Source organism: Hyaena hyaena, unplaced genomic scaffold (genome assembly GCF_003009895.1).
Source record: "Hyaena hyaena isolate Hyena2069 unplaced genomic scaffold, ASM300989v1 scaffold_44, whole genome shotgun sequence".
Lineage (NCBI taxonomy): Eukaryota > Metazoa > Chordata > Mammalia > Carnivora > Hyaenidae > Hyaena > Hyaena hyaena.
The window spans coordinates 1,955,304-1,980,954 of NW_024080676.1; the positions used below are offsets into that span (position 1 = coordinate 1,955,304).

At 43.0% G+C, this 25,651-nt stretch overlaps 1 protein-coding gene across 1 annotated transcript in view; it reads left to right on the top strand.

The window, feature by feature from the left end:
- The first annotated feature begins 4,538 nt into the window (after positions 1–4,538).
- The window catches only part of PDE6C (phosphodiesterase 6C), a 42,019-nt gene continuing 20,906 nt past the window's right edge, over positions 4,539–25,651 (top strand). The window contains exons 1-13 of the mRNA XM_039230252.1: positions 4,539–4,958; positions 11,005–11,157; positions 11,262–11,351; positions 12,279–12,419; positions 13,684–13,758; positions 14,697–14,761; positions 14,862–14,928; positions 17,646–17,693; positions 20,489–20,638; positions 21,225–21,368; positions 22,596–22,664; positions 25,049–25,195; positions 25,448–25,555. Of these exons, the coding sequence (XP_039086183.1) occupies positions 4,539–4,958; positions 11,005–11,157; positions 11,262–11,351; positions 12,279–12,419; positions 13,684–13,758; positions 14,697–14,761; positions 14,862–14,928; positions 17,646–17,693; positions 20,489–20,638; positions 21,225–21,368; positions 22,596–22,664; positions 25,049–25,195; positions 25,448–25,555 (1,677 nt within the window). The remainder of the gene's footprint in view (positions 4,959–11,004; positions 11,158–11,261; positions 11,352–12,278; positions 12,420–13,683; positions 13,759–14,696; positions 14,762–14,861; positions 14,929–17,645; positions 17,694–20,488; positions 20,639–21,224; positions 21,369–22,595; positions 22,665–25,048; positions 25,196–25,447; positions 25,556–25,651) is intronic.

A 25,651-nucleotide genomic window follows, 5' to 3' on the forward strand; every position in this document is an offset into this window, starting at 1 on the left:
GCAAGAAGGGCGACAGAGACAATAGGACTTGGTCAAAGACAGGACGACAGAGATATTTGTGTGTGTGTAAAAGGCAGGTGTCCAGAATTTCCTTTAAAAAATATCTTTGTATAAAATGTCATGCCATACTCAAAGTAGTCAGTGTGAGCCCTTTGTTTGCTTGCTTTTTTTTTTTTTTAAGTTCATTTATTTTGAGGTGGGGGAGGGAAGGGCAGAGAGAGACGGAGAGTGAGAAACCCAAGAAGGCTTCGCACTGTCAGCGCAGAGCCTGATGTAGGGCTCGATCTCATGAACTGTGAAATCATGACCTCGGCCGAAATCAAGAGTCAGATGCTTAATCGACAGCCCCCCAGGTGCCCCCCGCTTGCTTTTTCTAACTAAACAATTTCCTGCTCCTCTCAGCTGATACCTAGAATTGGGACTCACAGTTTTTAGTTTCCAAGCAACGTCATCCATAGCCTATGAAGATAACCTTAAAAACTTTGTTCATTGGGGTACCTGGGGAGCTCAGTTGATTAAGTGTCCAGCTTCAGCTCAGGTCATGATCTCATGGTTCATGAGTTCGACAGCTCACAGGCTGGATCCTGCTTCAGGTTCTGTGTGTCTCTCTCTCTGTCCCTCCTTGCTTGCACTCCTGCTCTCTCTCAAAAATAAATAAACAAAAAAAATTTTTTTAATAGTTTTGTTTATGAATGCATGAATTTACTACATAAATTATATATGTTCATTGTAGACACTTGAGAAAAAATCAGATAAGCAAAAAAGAAGATTAATGTGTTGAATCCCATCACTTTGGAATAATCACTGTTAACATGGTGGTATACACACCTCCATGAATGTATATATGAGTGGAACTGTATTGCAAAACTATCTTACAGTTTACCACATATCATAAATATTTCTTTATATCAATAAATAGACCTTTATGGTAGGGTTATTAATACATGTAATTTGTATTCTGTGGATGTATGCCATTTATTTACTCAGCTGCCTATTGTTGAAAATTTAGGCTATTTTTGATTTTTTACTTTTATATTTGTACTTTTCATGAACACTCCTGTAACTACACTAATCACATACAATCTTAATTATTTCTGCAGAATTGCAGAGTCAAAGTCTATACACATTTTTAGAGTATTTGATAATGAACAAAATGCAATAAAGCTGCTCAGTCTGTTTCCTGATGTCCAGTATTTCTTTCCTCCAGCTCATCTTTCTAAGCACCACCAGATTAAATTTGTGGAAAAAGACCTTATAATGTTTTTTTTTACCCCCAAACTTTCCAGGGTTTAAAATCCTCAGACTCATCTCTGAGACTCTTGTGATCTGAGCCCAATCTACCTTTTCAGACTCAGCTCTCACTCTTCCCCATTACTCTATGCCCCATGCGATTGCTCCTGTGGTGACTACCATCTGGAACACTCGATTTCCCCCCCATCTCCACCCATTGTAGATATGATCCCTTTTCTGAACTCTCCTAGCCATGTGTATGTATCTCATTTCTGGCATTTATCATATTCTGTTCCATGTCTTATGACTCTTTATGTACTGCTTTTATCTCCCTTACAACACCACAAGTGTGTGTGAAACTGGGCAAAGACTTACTTGTCACCTGCATCCCCTGAGTAGAAGCGTAACAGTCAGGACTGATTTAGCTGTGCTGCAATAACAAACAGCCCTCATCTCTCAGAGGCGAAAAACAAGAAAGGTTTATTTCTCTTGCTACACGTCCATCTCAGGTCAGCAGGGGGCTCTGTTCCAGGACATCCTTACTTGGAATCAGCAGGCCCCTCCATCTGGAACTGATGAGGCAGCAGGGAAAATAGAGAGTAGAGGGTCTTAAGCTGGCAATTAATTGTTCTTACCTGGAAGAGACATTCCTGCCTACAACCCATAGGCAAAATTAGTCACGTGACCCTACCAGGGGAGGAGGGTGAGAAAGAATAACCTCATATAATGAGGAGGAGGAGAGAATCAGATGAGGGGGAGTATGAAGTCTCTACCACAGAGGCTAATATGGTGGCTTGCTTGTGATGGACAATCAATAGATGTGTTGAAAGAATGAGCAAATCACAACTCTAAGAGTAGTTATAAAAGCAAAAGTAAAAAGAATGGTGACAATAATAGAATGTTTCATTTTAAAATTAATTTTCATTTGTATAAGTAGAGGAATGTTAACATCTATGGGTATTTTGTTTTTCCTATTAAGTGTGTATCTGCATATGGAATACAGATATATGTTTCTCCTTTCTCTGCTTATTGAGGGAAGGATGGAACCAGGGAACTGTGAGCACACAACACACTTTTGGTAAAAGTTGGAGCTGTGCCATAGTCACATAAAAGAACTAGGTAGCCACTGGGTGGCTCAGTCAGTCAAGCCTCCGACTTCAGCTCAGGTCATGATCTCACAGTTCATAAGTTTGAGCCTCACGTCGGGGTCTGTGCTGACAGCTCAGAGCCTGGAGCCTGCTTTAGATTTTGTGTCTCCTTCTCTCTCTGCTCCTCCCTCACTCACTCTGTCTCTCTCTCACTCTGTCTCTCTCTCTCTCTCTCAAAAATAAATAAACATTTAAAAAATTAAAAAAAGAAAAGAACTAGGTAGGACGTGTCCAAACTGTGAGAAGGTGATGGTCCCATGGGAGGAGTGAGTGAGTGGACTGACTCAACTCCTTTCTCTTCAGAGATAAACCTCTGCATTACTCTGATAATAATGAGATGCCAATCGGGTGTTATTGCTAATAGTAAACAGCACTCTGAAGAGGACCGTTCTGAGACTAGACAGAGGAGGATAGAAGGTATGGGCTCGGCAGGGCCCCTTGAGGTAGCAAGTGAAGTCCATCATAAGAGGCCGCATAGCTCAACAAGGGCCAGTTTGACTTGGGTTCTTCTGGGAAAACCATGTTCCAACCAGGAACCTCTCATTTTCTGACCTAGAACATGCGACCTCAGTGGATGTCTTTATCTTTTCTGGTGACACTATTATCACTCTGTCAAGGTATGCTTTAAGTTTAGCAAAGTAAATGAAACCCGCAGGCTTGCTATCTTTGAAGTGGACTTAAATGTGGGTCTAACAGTAACTTTTAAAGTCACTGTAATATGTATGCTTATTCAAGAGAAATCTGTCACAAAGTTTATAATCTTATTGAAATGCTTAAAAGACCTTGGCTACCTTTGAAATCGGTATTTAAATGTTCAAGGAAATTGGGGGCACCTGGGTGGCTCAGTCAGTTGAGGCTCCAACTCTTGATTTCAGCTCAGGTCATGATCCCAAGGTTGTGAATTGAGTCCCAAGCCAAGCTCTGAGCTGGGTGTGGACCCTGCTTAAGTTTCTCTCTTTCTCTCCTTCTGCCCCTCTCCCCTGCTTGTGATGAGCTCATTCTCTCTCACTCTCTAAAAAGAAAAAAGAAAATTCAAGGATACTGTATCATTAAATGTGTTGTTTGACTTATTAGCTGTATAACAGTGTTTAAATATTTGGGGAAGTGTGATTAATTGATGTAAAAGCTTAATAAACCAAACATTAAACCAAACTAAGTAGCGGTACATGTTTTTCCATGCACAACCCCCCAGAGATAGTGGAGATCCTAGCAACGGACAGGACAGGTTTTATCCACTAGATTTAACAGACTGTGTCTCAGAGCAAAAATGCATGAGAATGGCCATTACTATTCAAAACAAAATCCAAACTAATATGCGTGGCAGGAAAACCCAGTTAGCAGCTGCATGGGCTGCCTTTTACGATCACGTCTGTTGACACGGATTATTGCTTAAGTTGTGGCTTGATTATGGTTGGATCCCGGGCAAATGTTTTGCCATGCTCACCTTTCTAGAATGAGATTAAGGTTTGTTTCTTTACAACACTCCCAAGGTCAAGCTTTTAAATGAGGGGGAATTGAGAGGTGAAGGTTTTAGAGAAAGTAGGCCAGGCAACTTGTATGATCGTAGGACTTTTAAGGGAGGTAAAGATTAATATTCCGTTTTATGTTGCATGGATGCTAAACCCTTCCATCTCTACTACACGCTCGTTAAAGATGCCATATAAATAAGGAGACACTTCCAAGGTCTAATAGTTTCACTTCATATAGCTATCATAAAAAAAAAGTGAGTCAAATTGTCAATCAATGCTAATGTATTATCATTAATGGATATATTGATGGTGCTTCTTGCTGCGGCCAGTGGCCCATGTTCAGTTATTCTTCTAGAATAGTCACTTCGACTTGCCACTTGTCTGGCTGATCTAAGATGTCCTGAGGATTCTCTGAGGATTTATGAGCTAATAATGCTTAGGGATTTCATGTCCCGAAGAACTCTTTAATCCTGTGCTTCCTGAATCCTACTCTAATGCAGACCTTCTGTCACAGCCCAAGAGTTACTGGCAGTGTTTGAAAGCTCTGCCGAGCAACCATTCTGTTTCATCTTTGGGGGACCCTGTGAGGTGCCCTTGCCGGGATGTATTTCCTCCTTGGCACGGGGTCCCAGGCGACGCTCTGAGGGTGTCCATTCCTGAACGACAGCGGCAAAGCAAAGTGGACCACACCATGGGTGAGATCAGCCAAGAGGCCGTGGAGAAATACCTGGAAAACAACCCTCAGTTTGCCAAGGAGTACTTCGCCAGGAGGCTGGGGGAGGCGCCCGGCCCCAGCAAGGCGGAGGAGTGGGCCCTGTGCTCCGAGCTGCTGCGGGCGGTGCAGGAGGAGGCCGGCGCTGAGGCCGCCGTGCACGGGGCCCTGCAGAAGCTGGCGCGGCTGCTGCAGGCCGACCGCTGCAGCCTGTTCGCCTGCCGGGCTCGCAATGGCACCCCCGAGGTGGCCTCCCGGCTGCTCGACGTCACCGCCACCTCCAGGTTTGAGGACAACCTGGTGGGTCCCGACAGAGAAGTCGTGTTTCCGTTGGAAATTGGGATAGTGGGTTGGGTTGCTCACACGAAGAAAGCCGTCAATGTCCCAGACGTGCATCAGGTAGGTGGCTTTATGACGGTGGGGGCCACCAGACGTCTTGGCGGGGTAGTGGGGAGGAACCAATGGAGAGAGAGCTGGGAGCCCCGGGCCACCCTTGTAGCATGGCTTTGGCTATACCCTGAGGAGTAGGAACAGCCGGGGAGAGGATCCTGCAGGCCCAGGGTTGCCGGATTTAGCAAATAAAAATACGCGATGCTCAGTTTAGGTTGAATTTCAGATAAACTTCAGAGTAAGGTTTTAGTGTGTGTCCCTTGCAATGTTTCGCATTTAATCGGGCAAACTTACCTGGGCCTAGTGCATGCCACAGCTGCTCCTTGCTCTCCTCCCTGCTCTGGGAACTGTCCTCCTGAACAGCATGGCAAAGTGGCCCTTCTGGGAGATCAGCAAGCTCCCTCATGCTGAGACTTGTGAACTGCCCACCCGCCCCCAACCTCTCACTCACAATCTTTCAGGTTACTCAGTGCTCTGGGATGGATGGCCTGGCTCACAAATGGATGCTTTCATCTACAGACCAAATGTGTAGAAAGAAAAAATAATACTATTTGAAAGTTCAGATGTTCACATTTGGACTGTGAAAAATGTAAATTTGGGTGATAAGTGCAACTGACCATCCCAACCCCCCATAACTCAGTACTATCCAGAATCAACTCCAGGGGCACCTGGCTGGCTCAGTCAAGGGAGCATGCGACTCTTGATCTCGGGATCATGAATTCGGATTCTGTGCTGGCTGTAGAGATTACTTAAACATAAATAAACTAAAAAAAAAAAAAAAAAAAAGAATCAACTCCAATCCTGTAGTTTGCTCCTGAAGAGCCACAGCATCTTGTACAAACACAAGGCATTGTTATGCATTTTTAAAAACAAACACACAAACAAAAAAACCACTCTTCTTACCACCACAGTGCTTGTTCATTAAAAAAAAAAGATAAAATAGAAATAAACAAGAGGGAGAAAAGGTTATAATAATTACTCTGCTCATCAGTAACCACAGGTACCAGTCTGGGCTTTCTCCTGCTGACTTTTCTCTGTATGCACGTCCCATTACTACGATTTGCTATTAACCAAAGGGGAGCAATGGCTTATGATGGAACAGAGTTGATGGGGGAGTGGTCCCTAAACTCTCTTTGCTTTCCGTGCTGAGGTTTGTTGGCTGGTGAATGCGGGCAGCTGGCCACGGGAGGATAATCCCCTTCATGCCTCCTGAAGCTGATTACAGGGGGATGGCCGAATGGATCCAAAAAGCACAGAAGTCGTCAAACATTAGCAACACTCTGCAAACAACTACAGCACAGCCCTTAGGTGCAAGGGTTACCATCACACGGCACAGAGTCCCTCAGCCCTTTCTGATCCCTCCCTTCTGTGAGTTCAGGCCGGTCTAAGTGAGGTTCCGAGGCTGACTGCCCCAGCTTCAGTGACTAAAACAATTTGCACTCTTTCAACAAAATTCTCTTGACACCAATTAGGAGGCTATGCCCACTGACCCTGAGGCTTTCTCACGGGAATATGCTTCTTGCCAGTCTCCACCATCTCCAAAATTACTAGGACTTCAAACTTAAAGTGACATGCAAGATTTTTTTTTTCTGAAAAACAATTTGTTTAAAGGGACAGGTAAAATGTTTTCTGTTGTAATGCTTTATTAATGAGCCTAGTTCCACATGCTGAGAGGAGAAAAATAGCAGAGAGCTACTTAAAAAATAAGGCTGTCTCGGTCTGTTGCTGTCCATGGTGAGCATTGCTGCATGGACAGGAGAGTAATGGAGGTGGAGGTGGGTGGGAGTCGTGTACCCCCCCCCTTTTTTTTAACCTAAGGACTCCTGGTTGCTATGGGCAGAACAGAGAAGTATATGTTGAAGACAGACACCGTCCTCAGCTCAGAGGAGAGACAAGGGCCTCATTTGCTTTCCATTTCTATTGCTTTCAGCGTTTTTTCTTATGGACGGAAGAGTAGTGCTTTTCAACTCTGAATGCACATTGAAATCGGATTGGGAGCTTTAAAAAAATACCATGCAAGACTTAATAGACCAGACTCTCAGGGGGTTGGGATACAAGCAATAGTATTTTTTTAAAAGCTCTCCAGTTGATTCTAAAATGTAGTCAATATTGAAAACCACTGGTGTGTTGGGTGTGCAGATGCAGGAGGAAAAAGTGGATTCCAAAGCAAGCATGGGACACAGATGGAAGGGGCCCCGGCAGCCTGGAGCTGAGTCCTTCCTTGGGAAGAGGAAGCTGAGGTCAGAGGCTGCATCTCTCCTAGAGCCCATGATATGGTCAGTGAGTGAGACTCACTAGATGAGATGTCCTCACTGTGTCTAGGGATCTTTCCACCCTCCCCCCCACCACACATCCCTGCAATTTTATCAGACTGTAATCAACTGTGGTAAAATCTGCAAAGGGAAAGAAGATGGAGACCAATGTTTTAATGAAATTTCTACTAATTTTTTACTTTTTCATTGTATCTGACAATTTATAGGCATTTTCACATTTGTAATCTATTTGATTCCAGCAAAGATCCTGAAAAGAAGGAGGGACCATGTTTTTATTTCCACCCTGTATATGTAAGAATCTTCTCAATGGCAATTAGGCAGCATGTGGTGGGTCTGGGACCATAACTTGGGTCTTCTGAGGCCTCTCTCTTTTACCCCACCACTGACCACACATGGCTTTTCTCTGGTTGGCAGTGTGGGCACAGATGAGGGAAGGACATCTCATACCTTGACAAAGAGGCAAAGCCAGATGCCTTGACCTTGGGGGGTCGATGAAAGTTGTAGCAGGGAAGCCACATGGTGTAGGGTGAGAGCCCAACCCCGGTGCAGGTGCAGGTCTGAGACCAGGTAATTGTGTGATAGACTGCTTTTCTGCACCTGAGACATAGTGGCAAATAAAATACAGATTCAATGTACATAAAGTGCCTGTTTCCTAGTAGGTGCTCAGTAAACTACAACTATGTTAATATTATATTTATGCCAAGGCGCTTTTGGGGTCTGGATATAGGTGGCCAAAAAGGGTCAATGACTATTGCCTGATTTTAAAACAAGTTAAAGACAGGAAAACTTTTAATAATAGGAAACGGAGAGATACTCTCCTCAGGTTAATTATTTCTTTTTCTGTTGGGCAAACTACTGATCGACTATATGGGTAGCTTTCATTCTGACTGTGGTTTAAAAGAAAGCCACAGAGAAGTCCTAAGTTTTCAATAATTAACAGGTTGCCTATAGCTCCCGTTCTTCTTTCCTCTGTCTTCCTTCCCTTATCTCCTTCTGGCTCCTGGTCTCAAGGGATAATGATACTTAATCAGAATCTAACAATGGGAAGATTGGATGAGGGACACAGTCAGTCTGCTGCTCTACACAATTTCTCGAGTTGCCTTCAGTGGCTTCTTTGAAGGACCATCAAGGGGAGTTTGTGAATATAAGAAATAACAGGAATTACTCAAGCATACTTCACTGGGGCTTGTTGGAGCTAGTGAACTAGAAAGCCTCACCTACCCTGTAATCTGACAGATGGTTTTTCTCTAAGGCTTTCAAATAAAATAATAAGGAAGCATTGAAACTTGTATGTCATTTTCTCAAAACAGCCTTAAGAATATTTTAATATTTTAATATCTTAAGAACTTAAGAATATTTCCTTGGGTTTAGAATCTAGGATAAAATAGCATCAAGCTTTGAAGCTACAGAGTGAAGTGTGTTTGAAAAGAAACACTGCTTGAGGGGTGCCTGGGTGGCTCAGTTGGTTGAGCATCCGACTTTGGCTCAGGTCATGATCTCACAGGTCGTGGGTTTGAGCCCTGTGTCCGGCTCTGTGCTGACAGCTAGCTCAGAGCCTTGAGCCTGTTTCAGATTCTGTGTGTCTCCTTCTCTCTCTGACCCTCCCCTGATCACGCTGTCTCTCTTTCTCTCTCTCTCAGAAATAAACATTAAAAAATATTAAAAAAAAAAAAAAAAAAAAAAGAAACACTGCTTGACCCCATCCCCTGGTGCATGTGTCTGGTATTTTGATTATCCATTTAGTGGCCAAGATTGATGTGTAAATGAGGCAGATTGGTAATCGCAAAAGAGAACTACTTCTCATCCTGGGAGGCCCAATAACGTCCCAGGTGTCTCTTCCCAGTAATTTTTGACTATCTACTATATGTCAGACACCTTTCTAAGTGTTCTACCCATACTGTGTTATTCTATGTATCAGGAACTCTGGGCAGTTAATAATATCAGCGTTCCTTTTTTTCACAAAGGCTAAGTAGCCTGACCAGGATCACACAGCTGGTAAACTGAGGCCTGGTTTCAGCCAGGGTATTCTGACTCCAGAGCCTAAGTAAATAGTTGATTTGTAAGGTAAAAGAGAGATCTGGGATAAGGGGCTGCATTTCACTCCCTTATCATCTCACCATTACTAAGGGATCCTATAGGAGTGATTCACCCACTGAAAGTACAGATTTCTCAGGAACATTGATTCTATTTTAGGAAGTTAGGATTCACTGGGTCTATAGCTCTGCATTTATCTGCAAGTGGTTGTGAGGCACAGCCCAGGTCTACTGCTCTGAGCTGAGCTGTGACTTCTATGGGTAGAAATCACATCTATTGTTCCCTGGTAGATTCTGGCCCAGATGTTGCACACTAGAGGACTCCCACATTTTTAATTTGGGATACTGAACAGAGTCCAGCCTCTGCTCTTTTTGTGCTGCTCTTAGAAGCACCATCAACACAAGGAAATGAAAATAATACAACCTATGAAGAGAAAACCACATTAATTTTGGTGGGTGAGTCTCAGAGTCAGGCCAAAAGTTTAGTTCCAACTGAAGGAGACTTAGGTTCAAAGGAGAGATAGTATGAGCCATGAAAGGCTGAGTCTACACCTGTCTAGAATGTGTAATCGTCTAACTTACAGCTAATAAGAACCACTATCCTTAACCCTCTGAAGCTCTTCCATTTTTGAGCCTCTTCAAGCTCATGATCTGTCCTTTCCATGGTTAGGGTATTAAGATCATCTCTCACATCTACTGCATGAGGCTTGTATCTGGGAAGATCCACTTCATCTATTCCAAAGAGAGAAATTAAACAAACAAACGAACAAAAACATGTATGAAAGACATTAGGTTGGTAGCACATTAAAAACTGATAAGTATCTGGTGCTGGCAAGGGAGTGGTGCTCTCATGCATGACCAGTGGAAGTAAGATTTCCAACCTTTTATAAAAGTAGTATGTGTAAATAAAAACTACATACACCTGTGGATCCAGCAAAAGATACTCCCACCTTGGGGAATCCATCACATAAAAATGAAAGCAGGGATTAGTGTAGTGTTGCTTGCAGTGGGGAAAACTATAAACAGGCTAAGTCAGTAGAGAATGGTTGAGCGGACCATGGGTCCCCCACACTGCGGTATTGCACAAGAATCTAGAGGGTAAATTCACATCCATATGCACTGGTCTGGAGGGAAGTACATAAAATATTGTTATAGGATGAAAGTATTGTTCAAATTCAAAATGAAAACTTTGTAAAAAAGGAAAAAGAAATCTTTTGTCCAAACATTAGAGAGAGGTAGACAAAGAAACATACCAAGCAGTTAAGACTGGTTCCCTCAAGTAGTTGAGATTAGAATTAGGTGGGGATTATTAATTTTTTATTTGTGTTATGATATACTGGTTGTCTGATTTCAAGTGCACATTTTACTCTCATAATTAGAAAGAAGAGCTTGGTGGTCTTTACCTGTAATTCCAGGAGCTGTACGCTCCTTCCCGGCACTTTCTGTCCATTGTAACCTTGCTTCCTCTTAGCACCTCACTTCCCATTTGGCTATGACATCACCTCTTTTCTCCTGGCCCAACCTCAGCCTCACCTAGATAGGCCATAGCTCAGGTGGGAGATGCTTGTCCTGAGACTGGTGAGTTCATTCTGTGCGATCATGGGATGGGAGTGTGGGTGGGACCACTGTGCCGGGGCCCTGGTTATCTGTCCATATGGTTTGGACTAAAGAGAATGGTCTGTTGTCATTCTCGGATCTACACTCCATGGTTCTGTGCTGCTTTGGCAAATGTGTGAATGTGTCTTTCAGAACAACCATTTTTCTGACTTCATGGACAAACAAACCGGGTATGTCACAAAGAACCTGCTGGCAACCCCAATCGTGATGGGCAAGGAAGTTCTTGCTGTGGTTATGGCAGTTAACAAAGTAAATGCATCTGAATTTTCCAAACAGGATGAGGAGGTAATGCTAACCCTGGGCATTCAGTCAGAGGCTTGAGAAATTTATTTGTTGTTTAATGGAGAGAGAGATATCATACCTGATTTGTTTTTCTCTGCCTTTTGTAGATCTTTTCCAAATACCTCAACTTTGTTTCTGTCATCCTAAAGCTTCATCATACCCACTACCTGTACAGTGTTGAATCCCGGAGAAGTCAGGTAACAGGAAGGTGACATTAATCACTCCATGCTGACCTGTTCTGACAAAGGGACCAGAGGCAACAAGCTCCCACCCCTCCTATCACCCATGGGGTTTAAGCCACATGGAGCAGATTTCCAAACTTTAGTCCCAATTGTCTTCTCATGGTCTGTTCCTGCCTCCCACCCCACTTCCCTGCTTCTCCATCTGTAGATACCACTGCCTTGCCTTTCTTCAGCCTTTATCCTGGTAGCCATGGTTTCTTCTGTGGGTTGGTTATAATTAGAGCAACCTACCCTACACGGTTGTTGTAACTATCAAATGATCATTATATGAATTTGTACACATAAAGCTCTTAGCAGTGCCTGGGACATATTGAAGCTATTAATTTGAGGAGCAAATCACTATTCTGAAGTCTGTTGCCTCCTTGAGCCAGAAGAATAAAGAACAACATTGGTAACCAGGGCAACTGAGTCCAGGCTGCTCTCTGGACCTCAGTTTCTTCATCAGTACAATGTGGGGGAGAGTGGTGGGGACAGAGAGCTTCCAAATCCTCTCCCATCCAACTTTCCAGGTAAGGCTACCTCTGGGTAGCTCAGGATGCATGAAAGGATGGATATGGCTTTCTCCCCACAACTGCTAGCAGGAGCCAGAGGGCTGTCAATACTGGACCCTCTCCCCAAAGACTGTCTCTGCATCCAATTTTAGGTCATTTGCCCTTTGAAGCCAAAACATTTGGACACAGGGACCAATCATGGCTTAATACTTTTATAAACCCACACCCTTGCATCTGAGTAGTTTGTCAGACATGTACATGTTCAAAACTGAAACTGTATTGTTTAGTGATATGTATTCTTTTTATCTGAGACACTTCGTCCTTTCTTTTGACTAATGCTCTATCTCTTCACTGTATTTTGTTCTGTTTTCTTTTTAATTCCTCCTTTCAGATCCTTATGTGGTCAGCCAATAAAGTATTTGAAGAGCTCACAGATGTTGAGCGGCAGTTTCACAAAGCGCTCTACACAGTTAGAACATATCTGAACTGTGAACGGTATTCCATCGGACTGCTGGACATGACCAAGGAGAAGGTCCTCATTCTTCCGTATATTTTGTCCCACCTCAAATCATCTATACAATACAGTCATCATGTGAAATGTGATCCATTAAAAAATGGAAAATATCACAATGTATAATGTTCATTTCTCATCTTGTTTCATTCATTCATTCGGATGGAGTTCTCCTAGCTCAACATAAGTAATGAACATCGTATCGTTTCTATTTCTTCTTATTCTCCTTGTGAATGGAAGTTATTTTTTTCAGAGTAATTGTTCTAAGTGGACAAACACAGGACCAAGTGTCAGGAGAGCTGGGTTCTGATCCTGGCTCTGGGACTTTTTAGTTGAGTGTTTCGGTTAGGGTGCTTTTGGCTGCAAGTAACATCAGAGCCAGCTAAAAGCATCTTTAACAATAAGACAGTTATTATCTCATTGAACAACAAGTCCCAAGTTCTTCTTGGAAGAAGAAGGGCAGAAAAAGGGCAGTTCTAAGGCTAGTTCATTGAGAGCTCAGCACAGTCTTCAAGGCCCCAGGGGCTCCCTGTTTTCCTATGGCAAGGTCTCTGCCGCCTTCAGCTTGGGTTGGCAATATGGCTGTTACTGCTCAAGGCATGGCACATGGACAGGACAAAGCTGGGGGGCTCCTCCTGCAAATGTCGCCTTCATCACCTTTCATGTAATGTGAAGAACACAACTTCCTCAGGAGTGCCTTGACAGATTTCTCCACCTTCTTCACTGCTCAGAACTGGGCCATGCACCTGCCCACAAACTAATCCCAGGCATCTCATATGGGCCACCCGGGGGCTGTGCAGGCTCATCTTCCCTGAGAAAAATGACCACCTGGTACCTATATAAAATCAGGGTCTGTTAGAGAGGAAGATGGAGAGAATAGATGTTGGGTAAGGTGGCCCACACTGTTGGCCATGCTGCATGACTTTGGTCATCCCTCTTAACCTATTTAGATTTAGTTTAGTTATCTATAAAAGAGCTACTAGCTATTGAGTCACTTTGACTCTGTGTCAGGGCAGGTGCTCTATATGTATTGTTCATTAATGCTCACCACAACCCTAGAGTATAAACTCTATTATTATCCCTGTTTTACAGATGAAAAAGCTTGAGTGACTTGTTCACATTCACAAGTTCATAAGCAATATTACTGGAAATGATAGGTCTTTTTCAGCTTTAAAATTCTGGAATTATAAATTAACATAAAATATGCAAAACCATGAAACTCATAGAAGATATAGTAGGTCATGGAAGAGTTTGTTTAATAATGTTTAAATATAATTGCTTCCAGGAATTCTACGATGAGTGGCCAATCAAACTTGGAGAAGTCGAGCCGTATAAAGGTCCAAAGACACCAGATGGCAGAGTAAGTGCAAACATCTTCCTCAGTGATATGTGTGCATGGTACAGGGTGCCAAAAACAGTAGGTAGGAAAGAGCACTGGGCTGAGAAGTCCTGGGTTCTAGTCCTGTACATTTCTGGGGGACCTTGAAGTAGTAGAAAGAGCAATGGACAAGGAGTTTGAGGTTCAAGTCCCAGCTCTTCCCAAGCCAGCTAGGTGCTCCTTGCCTTAATTCATTGTTTAACCTCTTGATTTCCTTTTCTGTAAACCCGGGCTTGGTGAATCAGTAGATCTCAATAGAGAGGGACACATCAGAGCCACCTGCCCAGCTTTTTAAGCACACTCTGCCCAGGCTCTCCTTCAAATCTGCTGGACTGGAAACTCCAGGCAAGGGTTGGATTAGATTTAATGTCCCCCTTGACACAAGCTTCAGAAGGCAGGAACAATGTCTCACCACCATGTTCCCAGCACACAGGAAAGTGAAGGTGCTGGGATGGACTGTGTCCAGGCCTCGGGTTTTTCATCTGCCCAAAGAAGTAGAGAGATTAGTTCTCAAGTTCCTTCCAGCTTGGAAGGCGGGAAATGTTTGTTATACAGTGGAGAGGGAAAACATTGACTGAGGTTGAGAAATTACATGGTTTGTTCCACTGAAGTTAGCAGTCAGGTATTTTTGGACAATAGAAAGGAATCAGCTAAAAGTTAAAGAATATTATTCCTGTGAAAGCTGTTTGGATAAACTCAACTTTTAAAATTTAGCTTAACAGGCTTGTTCATGTAGGTAAATGGCCCATAGTATTTCTAGTTGTGTTGCAAGCTTGTAATCAGGACATGAGTAATTTCCTGGTAGTTATGCAGAGCAATGTGGTTACAATATAAGGTACCATTTACATGAGTTTTAAAGTATTAAAAAAGAGTGTTTTCTTTGGGAAATAAGATTATTCTCATGATCTCTTTCTGCTTAGGAAGTCATCTTTTATAAAATTATTGATTACATTTTACATGGAAAAGAAGAGATCAAAGTGATTCCGTGAGTACTGTCTTGAGGAGCCAGGGGTCACCATTTTGTTTTTGCTCACAGTGCATTTCTCTGTATGACGATGATTTTCTTTCCTCCAATCTTCCTCAAGGACACCTCCCGCAGACCACTGGACTCTCGTTAGTGGGTTGCCGACCTATGTTGCTGAAAATGGGTTTGTAAGTTACCGAACACATTTAAATCTTGAATAGTATTGGACAAAACTCTTATTAGCTATGGGATGGGAGCAGTTGTGAAAGTAAAATGCATACACATGTGAGATGCCCACACAGGACATGAGGGAGAGGAATCTTGGCAGTTGAAAGTAGGTTAACTGGAGACAAAAATATTTAGTCATTGTGAGAAAGATTCATCCATTCCCCCCAACTTCTTATTTGTTAACCATGCAAATTTCAGATATCCTTTGGAAATCTGTGACCATGATTCACGTTGGGCTTAATTTGATCTTAAGTACAGTTACCTTGGTCAAGATTTTTGAAGCATGGAAAATTACTGACAAGAGAGAAAAATGAATGGAGATCTTTGCCACTGATTGCAATGCAAAATGTAGTGGATTGATAAAGGAAGTGAAGATCTTTGCCCTGGTCTGTCAGGCAGGGTGGGGTGGGGTTGACAGATAGCAGGCCATGTCTGTCTAAGAGAGACCAGGTGTGGGTAGACAACAAGCACAAGGTCTCTGGTAGGTCCCACAGGTCTCCAGGCCAGAGAACCAGTGTTGCCATGGCTTTCTCACCGCCTCAACCATGCTTTCCTTCTTTCTCGTGGCTGATTTCTCTCCCTTGTTGGGCTTCACCATCTGTGTCATCTTTTGGCACCAAGATTCCTCTCTGCAAGAGAGTTCAATGCTTCCAACATTTCTTTGTGTTGGCATTTTTCTATCTTCCCCCTTATGAATCCAAATTTCTGTAATGTATTTATAGCACTTATTTGCATATTTGATTTTGCTTTAGTGTTGTCCTTGTGTTTTGAGCAGTGTTCATTCATCTTCATTATTTAATAAATGGGCATATGAATTATCGTGACTGATAGAGTCATTCAAGGGTCAGAAGGAAGGAGAAATAAAACCTAGGTTAGCTCCTGTTTTCTTTTACTTTCACAAATTTGCCTCTTCTTAGTGTGAAAGTTCCTGGGTTTCGAATGATAGCAGAGTAAGGAAAATTCCAGATGTGACCACAGGATGTTCCTATGTCAAAGGGCTTTGCTTTGGGGTTTCCAGGAGGCCTACACCCTGGGCTCACTGGGTACAGGAACAGGTGGCCTCAACCAAGTGACATGATCCCTTTTTCTAGTGTAGGGACATGCCAAAGGGGAAGAAAAGAAAATGAAGAGAAAAAAGAATTTTATTTCTTTTAGGAATAAACAGCACTATACACTAACAAATATCATGTTTTCAAAATCACTCCAAAATAATTGGAGTGTTTTTCAAATGTCATTCCTGACTTAGTAGTAATGACCAAAACATTCCAATTCATTCTTGATTCCACAGATACCACAACTTTTCAGCTTCAGTACATAACCAAATTGCTTGACCATTGACCCCCATCCTTGGTTTCCTGGCAGGCCACCTACCAGACCCTTATTTGGAGCTATTATCAAATTTGATACGGCCAGAGCTGCTGCAGCTGATGTGAAGGGATTTATGCCCCAACTTTTAAGTACCTCTTCTCTCCTAGGAAGCTAGGAAGTTTTTCCTAAAAATCAATTTGGAGAAAGTGACTGTGTCAAAAGCCCATTCATTGAATGGTTAATTTGCCGGGTCATCGACTTGCCATAAAACCAGCTTGCCAGTGGATTGATTCCCAAAACAGGGGAGGATTTTCCATCATGCACATGCTTCACTGCTGCCTTCCACATCTGAGCTCCTTTCCTGGGCCCCATCCCTGCTCTGCTGGGAGCCAGGCTGGTGGCAAACTGTTGTAAATCTAGTTTAAGGTACTTCTCACCAAATTGCTCACTAGGCAAATCGGCCCTGGGACTCTATAATCGGGGCGAACATACATTCAGTTTGCCTGGGCCAGTCTCCATGTACACCTGTTATGCTTGAGTTACCAAGAGTTCTCCCTTTCACTCCCAAAGATATCACCCTATCCTCGGTACTTAAAAAGAGGCAAGACTTACTAAAAACATATTCTGTATCTCACACAGGATTTTCTCCAAATTGACGTTATTGACATTTGGGGCCAGACAATTCCTTGTGGTGGGGAACTATCCCATGCCCTGTTGGGTGTTTAGCAGCATCACTGCCCTCTGCCCACCAGATGCTGGACACCATGTTGGCTGGGAGCCACTAGCCTAGAGGATGATTTCAAACATTTCAGTAGCCGCGGCCAGAGCAATGCATCCTTGGAGGGCTGCTGTAATATGGTGGTGCACTCTATGACTCAAGAGCCTTGGGTGCCTTGACTCAGTCCTGCCCTGGGCAAATCCCTTGGCAAATCCTTGACCTTGGGCAAGGGAGGGAGAGAGGGAGGGAGGGAGGGAGGAAGGAAGGAAGGAAGGAAATAGAGCCTTTCCAGCATTGCTGTCATCCCTGCCCCAGCAGAATGACCTTCTCCTCTGCTTCTTCCGCTTCTTGGTCTGAACAGCTAAATGCTTTGAATTTGGAAGAAGAATCCTTAGAGGCTAGGAGAGTAGGAGGAAGCAGAGATTGTGCTAAATGTCACGCAATGACTTAATTAGCAGAAGAGAACCTCAATGTGTTGTTAGCAAATGTGGCCCAGCCCAGGTTCCGTGTGAATATTTGCCTGCGAACCACGGAGAGCCACAAGCCACGGAAGAAACCCCTGCTTCCGAAGCATCCTTTCTTACTCTGCTTTGTGGGTTGGTGGTTCTACTACATGATGTTTCAGCACTTCCCTGTCCTCTTGCTTTCCAGATCTGTAATATGCTGAATGCCCCTGCAGATGAGTACTTCACCTTTCAGGTAATGTTGCCCTCAGCCAGGCCCCGCCTATCAGCGCTGCCCCCAGGCCCCATCCTCAGAGTCTGCCTTGTGCTCAGGTAGCCAGGAGGCACACATAGGCTTATGTCCCATTCACCCTGGAGGGACCAGGGCCACCAACCAAATAGCAGAGTCTTCAGGGAAGGGAGAAGAGGTGGAACATGGAGGGGGATGGGAGGAGACAGAGTGTTTATTGCCCCAGCACTGGGTGGGGGTCCCTGCCACTTCTCCATGTTCTGCCACTCCTGGTCACTCAGTGCTTAAAACAGCGCCTGGCACATCATGCATGCTCACTCAGTGTTCTTCACTGGTGTGATCAGCTACACACAGTCTACCACCTGGATTCAGCCCTTTTTTGAATTTCCCAGGCCCTTCCCTGCAGCTTATTAGAAAAGAAACACTATTTATTGGGTCCTCAGGAACCTCTCCTGCCATCAGAATCTTGGTTTTATCATTCCTCCTGCAGCATCCTGGGACTCCCCCTCCCTACCTGTCCCCTCTGCCACCCCATCCCCATGTGACTGCTGGGGAGAAACTGTCATCTGTCTCTGCAGCCCCTCCCTTTCTGCCTTCTTGCCTGTGTTCTGTGTCCCTATTTTAATAAACATCCATTTAGAGCCCTAGTTCTCATCGGGAAGAGAGAGCCACCAGTATCTTCCTGTCTCTCTCACACAGACACACACAGAGACCTAGCTCTGCCTGCTGGACAGGCTGCCACCTTGGGTGAGAGGGGTGTGCGAGCAGCAGCAGATGCAAGCTGGTCTGGGAAAACCTATGGGCGCCTGCTTTGTTTCCTGGAAGGCTTCTCTTGGATCTCCTTGTTCGTCCTCTGCTCGCTGACGTGGAAAACACACAAACACCATATGGCATATTTGCTCCAGTTCTTCCCTCCTTGCAGCCAAAGCCTCAGTGTGACCATGGCTTTCTGGCCCTGACCCCTACACTTATGGCAATCAGGTGCCAGGGAAGAGTACACAGGAGGGAACAAGGGGGCAAGCACTTTCTGAAGTGTTTGACCTTAATCAGAACAGAGAGGGAGGGGAGCTGACCTGGGAAAGCCCACGCTGTGCTCTGATATTTGGGGCAGCCACGTGTGGCTCCGAGGACAAAGACTTTGAGAGCCACTGTGTGCTTTTTTCCTCCAAAGCTTTGAACATTAGGGCACAATAAGTTGAGGGTTTTTTTCTCTGCTTTTCATTCCAAGTATAAAGACGAGCTGTCTAAATAATAAGAAGTTGTTCATTAAGCACCTGTCATATGCCCAGCATGGGCCCAGCACTTACTCAGAAGCCTACAGTGTAGGAAACGCTCTTCAGCAAGATTCAGAAATAGCCTCACAGGCAAAAATCAACAACCCCAAAACAATTGGAAATCATCTAACTGTTACATTGTGTCCTCCAGGCTATAAGTGCTGATAGAATTCTGAAAAAGAAAAGTTCCATACGGGTGAGAAAGGTGAGAGAAGACTTCACAGGAGAGGCAGGCCAGCCGGGGCCTCTGGGGATGGCTAACTGTGCTGAAAGAAGCAGAAGACAGAATAGGGTGGTGTGTTGACTGCTTGGCTACCTTTGCCTTGCTCATACTGTTCAGGTTCCGCATCCCGGATCTCAGATGTCAGAGAACATCAGAATTACCCAGGGAGCTTATTTAATTTTTTTAAAATGTTTTATTTATTTCTGAGAGAGAGAGAGAGAGAGAGAGAGAGAAGAGAAGGGTCAGAGAGAGAGGGAGATACAGAATCCAAAACAGGCTCCAGGCTCTGAGCTAGCTATCAGCACAGAGCCTGATGCGGGGCTCAAACCCATGAACTGTGAGATCATGACCTCAGCCAAAGTCGGACACTTAATCAACTGAGCCACCCAGGCACCCCCCAGGGAGCTTATTTAAGATGCACACCCCCAAATTATGAAACAAGGTTGAAAAAAAAAGTGTTGCACATAGACTTTGGGCCACACTTTGAGAAATGCTTCTAGACTTGTGTCTGCATCCCCCACTAGAATGTTATCAACCTGAGGTTAGGACACGTGGTTTATTCCTCTTTGTAGCCCCAGCAACTAGCCCAGGTCCTGGCACATCACAGGGTGGAGCTGCACCCCAGAACTAAAAACTCTTTTGATGGATCCATCAGGAACACAGAAACCACACTAGGTATTTCAACAGAGAGAATTTAATATAAGGAACAGGTGTTGGGGGACAGAAAAAATGAATAGGGAACACTGAGGCTTCCAATCCTTATAGCTGGGGGGGGGGGGGAGGAAGAAGACATTAGGGTCGTTACAATGCAGACACCTGTTTCTAGTACAATGCATCAAATGGCCTAGAAGACTTTCATGGCTCTATATAGTCCCAGCTATGTTCCGACAGAGTGTAGGAATTGTGAATCTAACATAGAGATTAGATTATTCTTCTTTAAAGATATCCAGAGTTGGGGGAAGGTGGCTATGACAAGGCTTTAAAGAAGCCTGTGGTGCTCCTTTAGTCTGCTATCTCGATCCTAGTGATGGGTGCACATATGTACACATATGATGAGCTTGCATAGAAACACATGCACAATAAGTACACATAAACCTAGTGAAATCTGACTTAGATCCATAGATTGTATCAGTATCTATTTCCTGGCTTTGGTGCACTATAGTTATACAAGCTGTTACCCCTGGGAAACCGGGTGAAGAGTACCTACAACTTCTCTGTACATTTCTCTTGCAACATCCTGTGAATCTATAGGTATTTCAAAATTAAAAGTTAAAAAATAATCTAAATGTCCTTACTGTTTGTAGAAAGGACCTGTAGATGAAACTGGCTGGGTCATTAAAAATGTCTTATCCCTGCCTATTGTCAACAAGAAAGAAGATATTGTGGGAGTAGCTACATTTTACAACAGGAAAGATGGAAAACCTTTTGATGAATATGATGAACACATTACTGAGGTAAGTGCAAGCATAAAATAATGGAGGCAAATGAAATTCATGAAACAATAGAGGTGGCGCAATTATTTGTTATTCTGGAGTGATATTTTTGAAGGGCCATTAAGGCATGAGTCACACATGTTTGCGATCAATATGTGGTTATTGTGTCACTTCTGTTTCCTGACTTCTGTAAACTGCAACATTTTCTTCCAAAGATTGAACTTGGGCTTAATCAAAATTCTTTACAATATTAGGAAATCGGACAGAAAGTTTTTATCTCCTTTCCCTGCCCCCCTCTATTCCTTATGTTTCTTGCTGTCACCCTCAATCCTCTGAGTTTCAGGCTGTGCTTTATTCTACTGGATACTGTAGTTCCTTTCCTCTAATAAAATATTCATGGTGCCTGGTGCACTTTGAAAAGCAAGTGATTAGCCAATTTTATTGTCTAGGGCTGATTTTTAGGACTTTTTTTTTTTCTTAGATTGAAATACGGAGCTGGATTGTTGATGGTAGAAGGGAGATTGATTGAGAGGAAAGAATGTAGGTGGTTGCCTCCCAAATCGGTTCTTCAGTTTTAGAGAACTGAATCACATTTTATCCATTTCAGACTCTCACTCAATTTCTTGGATGGTCTCTTTTAAATACTGACACCTATGATAAAATGAATAAGCTAGAAAACAGAAAGGATATAGCTCAGGAAATGCTCATGAGCCAGACCATAGCTACTCCTGATGAAGTCAAGTCTATTCTGGTAAGTGGGGAATTCAGTCCTGTGGACATTAGGTGGCATCTAAACACAGCTGCTTGAATTTGCTTAATTACCTAAAGGTCTGACAAATGAGAATAGGTTTAGTCCTAGGCTGAGGAGGAGACAAAGAAAGGGGGGGGGGTTGCTGCAGACCTGGGTGGCCCAGTGGACACAGAGCCTTATTGGACTTCTTGGCTGCTTGGTTGGAATAGCACTTTGCTTAAACAAAAGCAGCAGCAGTAGCAGCAACAACAATAACAAATCAATTCCTGGGTCTATAGGAGCTGGAGGAGTGACATCTATATTCAAGTATGTTAGCAAGAAAAAAAATATTTCCAGGATGGGAAGTGTATCAGCCAGTTATCGCCATATACATTGCCATGTATGACAACCATAATATCTCAGTGGTATACAACATTAAACATCTATTTTTCACTCATGCATTGGTGGGTTAACAAGGCTTCAACTGATTTCTAGTTGGGCTTGGCTCTAACCTGTGAATTTGGTTCCTCTGTGTATACCTCATCCTTCTCAACCAGAAGCCACTTGATACATGTTCTTCTTATGGTGAGGTCAGAGGTGCAAGAGAGCAAGCCCAACTGTGCAAACTCATTTCAAGTCTTCACTCATGTCACATTCACTAAAATTCTCATTGGCCAAGTGTGGTCAAGACCAATATCATGGATGATGGGGAAGCGACCACCAAATGGAGGGAATGTATCACACATCCACTATCTCTATTCCTTTTATTTCCCTGGTTTTCAGAGTACGTGTGTGTAGGTATAGTTTTCTTGGGGTGGGTCATTTTTTTCTGGTTTTGGTTTTGCTGAGTTATTTGAGGGTTAAGAGAAATTTTATTTGACAGTTTGGGATGATTAAAATGAGAAAACCTAGGGATGATAAAGAGAAATTTCTATAAACTAATTGAAAAACAAATATAAGCCACTCACTTTCCTCCCTTTCTTGCCTACATACAAATAATCCACTTCTCTCTCTCTCTCTCTCTCTCTCTCTGTCTGTCTCAGCTACTGTTACATTTTTGGGGAAATAAAGAAGTTAATTATATTAATTTTTTGGAGAAAATTCTTCATAACCAATGCTATATATAGATTTTTTGTATCTAGAATACATCTTTGCATAGAACTCATTTAAACTGATTTTAAAAGTAGAAGAATCAGATAGAAATTTACTTTATGGGAATTTCACACTTCAATTGCTTTTACATTTTAGAAAATTAAAGAGAAGTTAAATATAGATGTAATTGAAGACTGTGAAGAAAAACAACTTGTCACAATTTTGGTAAGTGTTTTACTTCTATCCTTAACACCTTTTAAATAAAATATATTAGGACACATGTTCTCATTTCTCATGTAAGTGTTGACTTTCCTCTTCTCTGGCACCTTTAAAGGCTAAAAAGAAAAGAGATTTCTTATAAAGAGTGATCTTCTAGTTCTCTGCATTTCTTCCTTCTTGTCCCCTACAGTCCAATCCACAAAAATAGTGTAGAATCAGAGACTAGGCTTTTGCATAAAGGGATGCAGGCACAGATTCTAGGCATGTCATGGCCTTGTTTATTTTGATAGTTTTGGATGACACTGTGGTCACTCCAGAAGACATGACAGAATTACAGTAGAACACAGACCCTTCGAGGCACAATTGTCCTCTGCCAGCACTAGCTTCTGCTTTCTGAAACTTGGTTCCAGGAATGTGGAATGTGGTTCTTTTCTCTTTTCGCCACCAGTTGAAATCGTTGAAATAACTTCTCTTCCTGTTATTAATTCTATATTTGGTTCTAGATAGTTTTGGCCAAAACTTCTTTGCTGTAGACGTCTTTGCCACCATTTTGTGGCAAACGTTTTTGCTGCATAACTAATTGATCTGCTAGGGCACTTTTTCTATAAAAGATAAAATAACTGGTTGACAGTTTGGTTTCCTTTCTTCATTGATGAATTAACTGCCTTTGGCAGAGTTAATCTATTGAAGCTAGTTATCAATTGGGTTTCATTTCTCCATTGATAAAACTCTCATCTTTCTATTATGTAAACCTCAGCAAGCCCCCACAATGGTCTATATAAACCTCAGCTAGCCTTCATAGTGGTCTGTGCCATGACAAGTAGACAGGGTGGTCTTAAAGTAAAGGGTGATGACAGCTGTGTATACGGAGTTCATAGAAAATACCGTGATAAACCTCACCAAAGTGTGGAGTAGAATGTGAAGCCAGGCTGCGCACTAGGCTGTACTAGACATTGGTAACATGCCAGTCAGAATGACGGAACCTCAGTTGCAAGCGCGTTACAGCGTTAGCGTTTCCTCCACATTTCCCATAGAACTTTGGAACATCTATCAGCAGACGTGGGACAGTCTGCCAGGAACAAACAGTGGAGAAGGCTTTCACAACATAATACAAAGCTCTGTTACAAATATGCATCCTAGTATTTGGAAACTGATGCCTCTCTTAATGAAGGAAGAAATTTTAATGAAAAAAAAAGAAATTGTGATGCCAAAGGAGGAGACAAATCAACAAGCAAAAAAAAAAAAAAATGTGTAATACTCTGAACGAAAGACTTTGAAGGCATGTGCTTAGGTTCAATCCACAGAATAAAATCAGTTATTTGTGCAGTATTTCCATGAATCTACCCTACACATTCTAAATTTGAGGGACTTGGCTTGAACATAGTGTGTAGGACTTAGGACGGGTTCAGTAAACACCCACTGCACTGAGTCTCTCCTGTACATGGACCCGCGTTGCTCTTGCTAACTTCTCCCTCCTGGTGCTTTCTCTCCTTCCATGCAATTTCCTCCTCCCTGCCTTCCAACAAATCAGCTGAACCCACATTCTTCCTGAATCTCTCCTTCTTTAATCCCACCTCCAGTCTGCCTTCAACTTCTCCCCAGCCCTGGGCCCTGGATGTTATACTTTGTGAGTATTCTAAGCTCTCACCTTTCAATGATCTATACTGTATAACCATTTCAATAAGCTGAGTTCTTTAAGGGCAAGATCCATATTTTTGTTTTCCAGGCCATGTCAATAACCATGTGCTGAGTTCACTATCTGACCCATAGTCCTAAATCCTAACAAGTTATGGAGGTAAATGAGGTGTCTCCAAATGTACCAATTCACCACGGAGCATTTGTTCATTCAGTCCACAGGCACTTCCCATGCACCTGCCTGGGACAGGCCCTGTAGACTCTGGGCTACCACAGCAAATAAGACACACATGATCCCATATTGTGGCACCCACAGTCTACTGAGCATGCAAAGAACATGATAGAAAAGAATTAAGCAACCACATACTATTTACTGAATATTTCTTGAATAGGAAGAAAAGAAGTCAAGTACTGAAAATGGGTAAGGTTGCTGCAATGAAACATTTCATTTAGCATCAGAGAAAGAAAACAGCCACTGGAGATGAATTTGGACTTGAAATCCTTCACTCAGAAAGTTTCTTAATATAGCTGAGTCTCAGTGTCACCATCTAGAAACTGGGGATAATTGTGCAGGTTTGTTGTGAGGATAATAGTACATGTCAATGGCATCACCGAGAGCCCATCCCACTGAGGCTCAGGGGATTGCGTGCAGTATCATTTTGTGGTAATTTTGTTTTACGCCCAGTGTTGAATGTGTGAGACCAAAAGGAAAGAAGATGCATGTAACCTGAAACAATCTATCCTTGTCTCAACAGAAAGAGGACTTGCCAGACCCACAGGCGGTGGACCTGTATGAATTCCGCTTCAGTGACTTCCCCATCACAGAGCACGAATTGATTAAGTGTGGGCTGCGACTGTTCTTTGAAATAAATGTGGTGGAGAAATTCAAAGTACCCGTAGAGGTCAGACAGCATTTAATTTAAAATACTGTGTGATTAATTTAAAATACTGAGTTGCTGTACTCACTAATGTGTCCCACGGTTCAAAAGATTAACTTCAGTTTGGGTTTTCAATTATTATTAACTTTGTAAATATATCAGCTTAAACCCTGTCAACAAGACCAGCCTATCTTTTTAGATAAGATTGTCACAGACCTTCTAACCTTCAGAATTCTATTCCAAAGTCTGAATGGTGTTGTCTTCTTTGGGTGACAGGTTCTTACCAGGTGGATGTACACTGTGAGAAAAGGGTACCGTTCCATCACTTACCACAACTGGAGGCACGGGTTCAATGTGGGGCAGACCATGTTTACCTTGCTGATGGTAGGTGCAGAGAGCTGTAAATAATTGTAAACCCACACATTTCCTTCTTAGGCATGATGAGAAATGGATAGGGTCCACAATTTTAGATCAGTAATT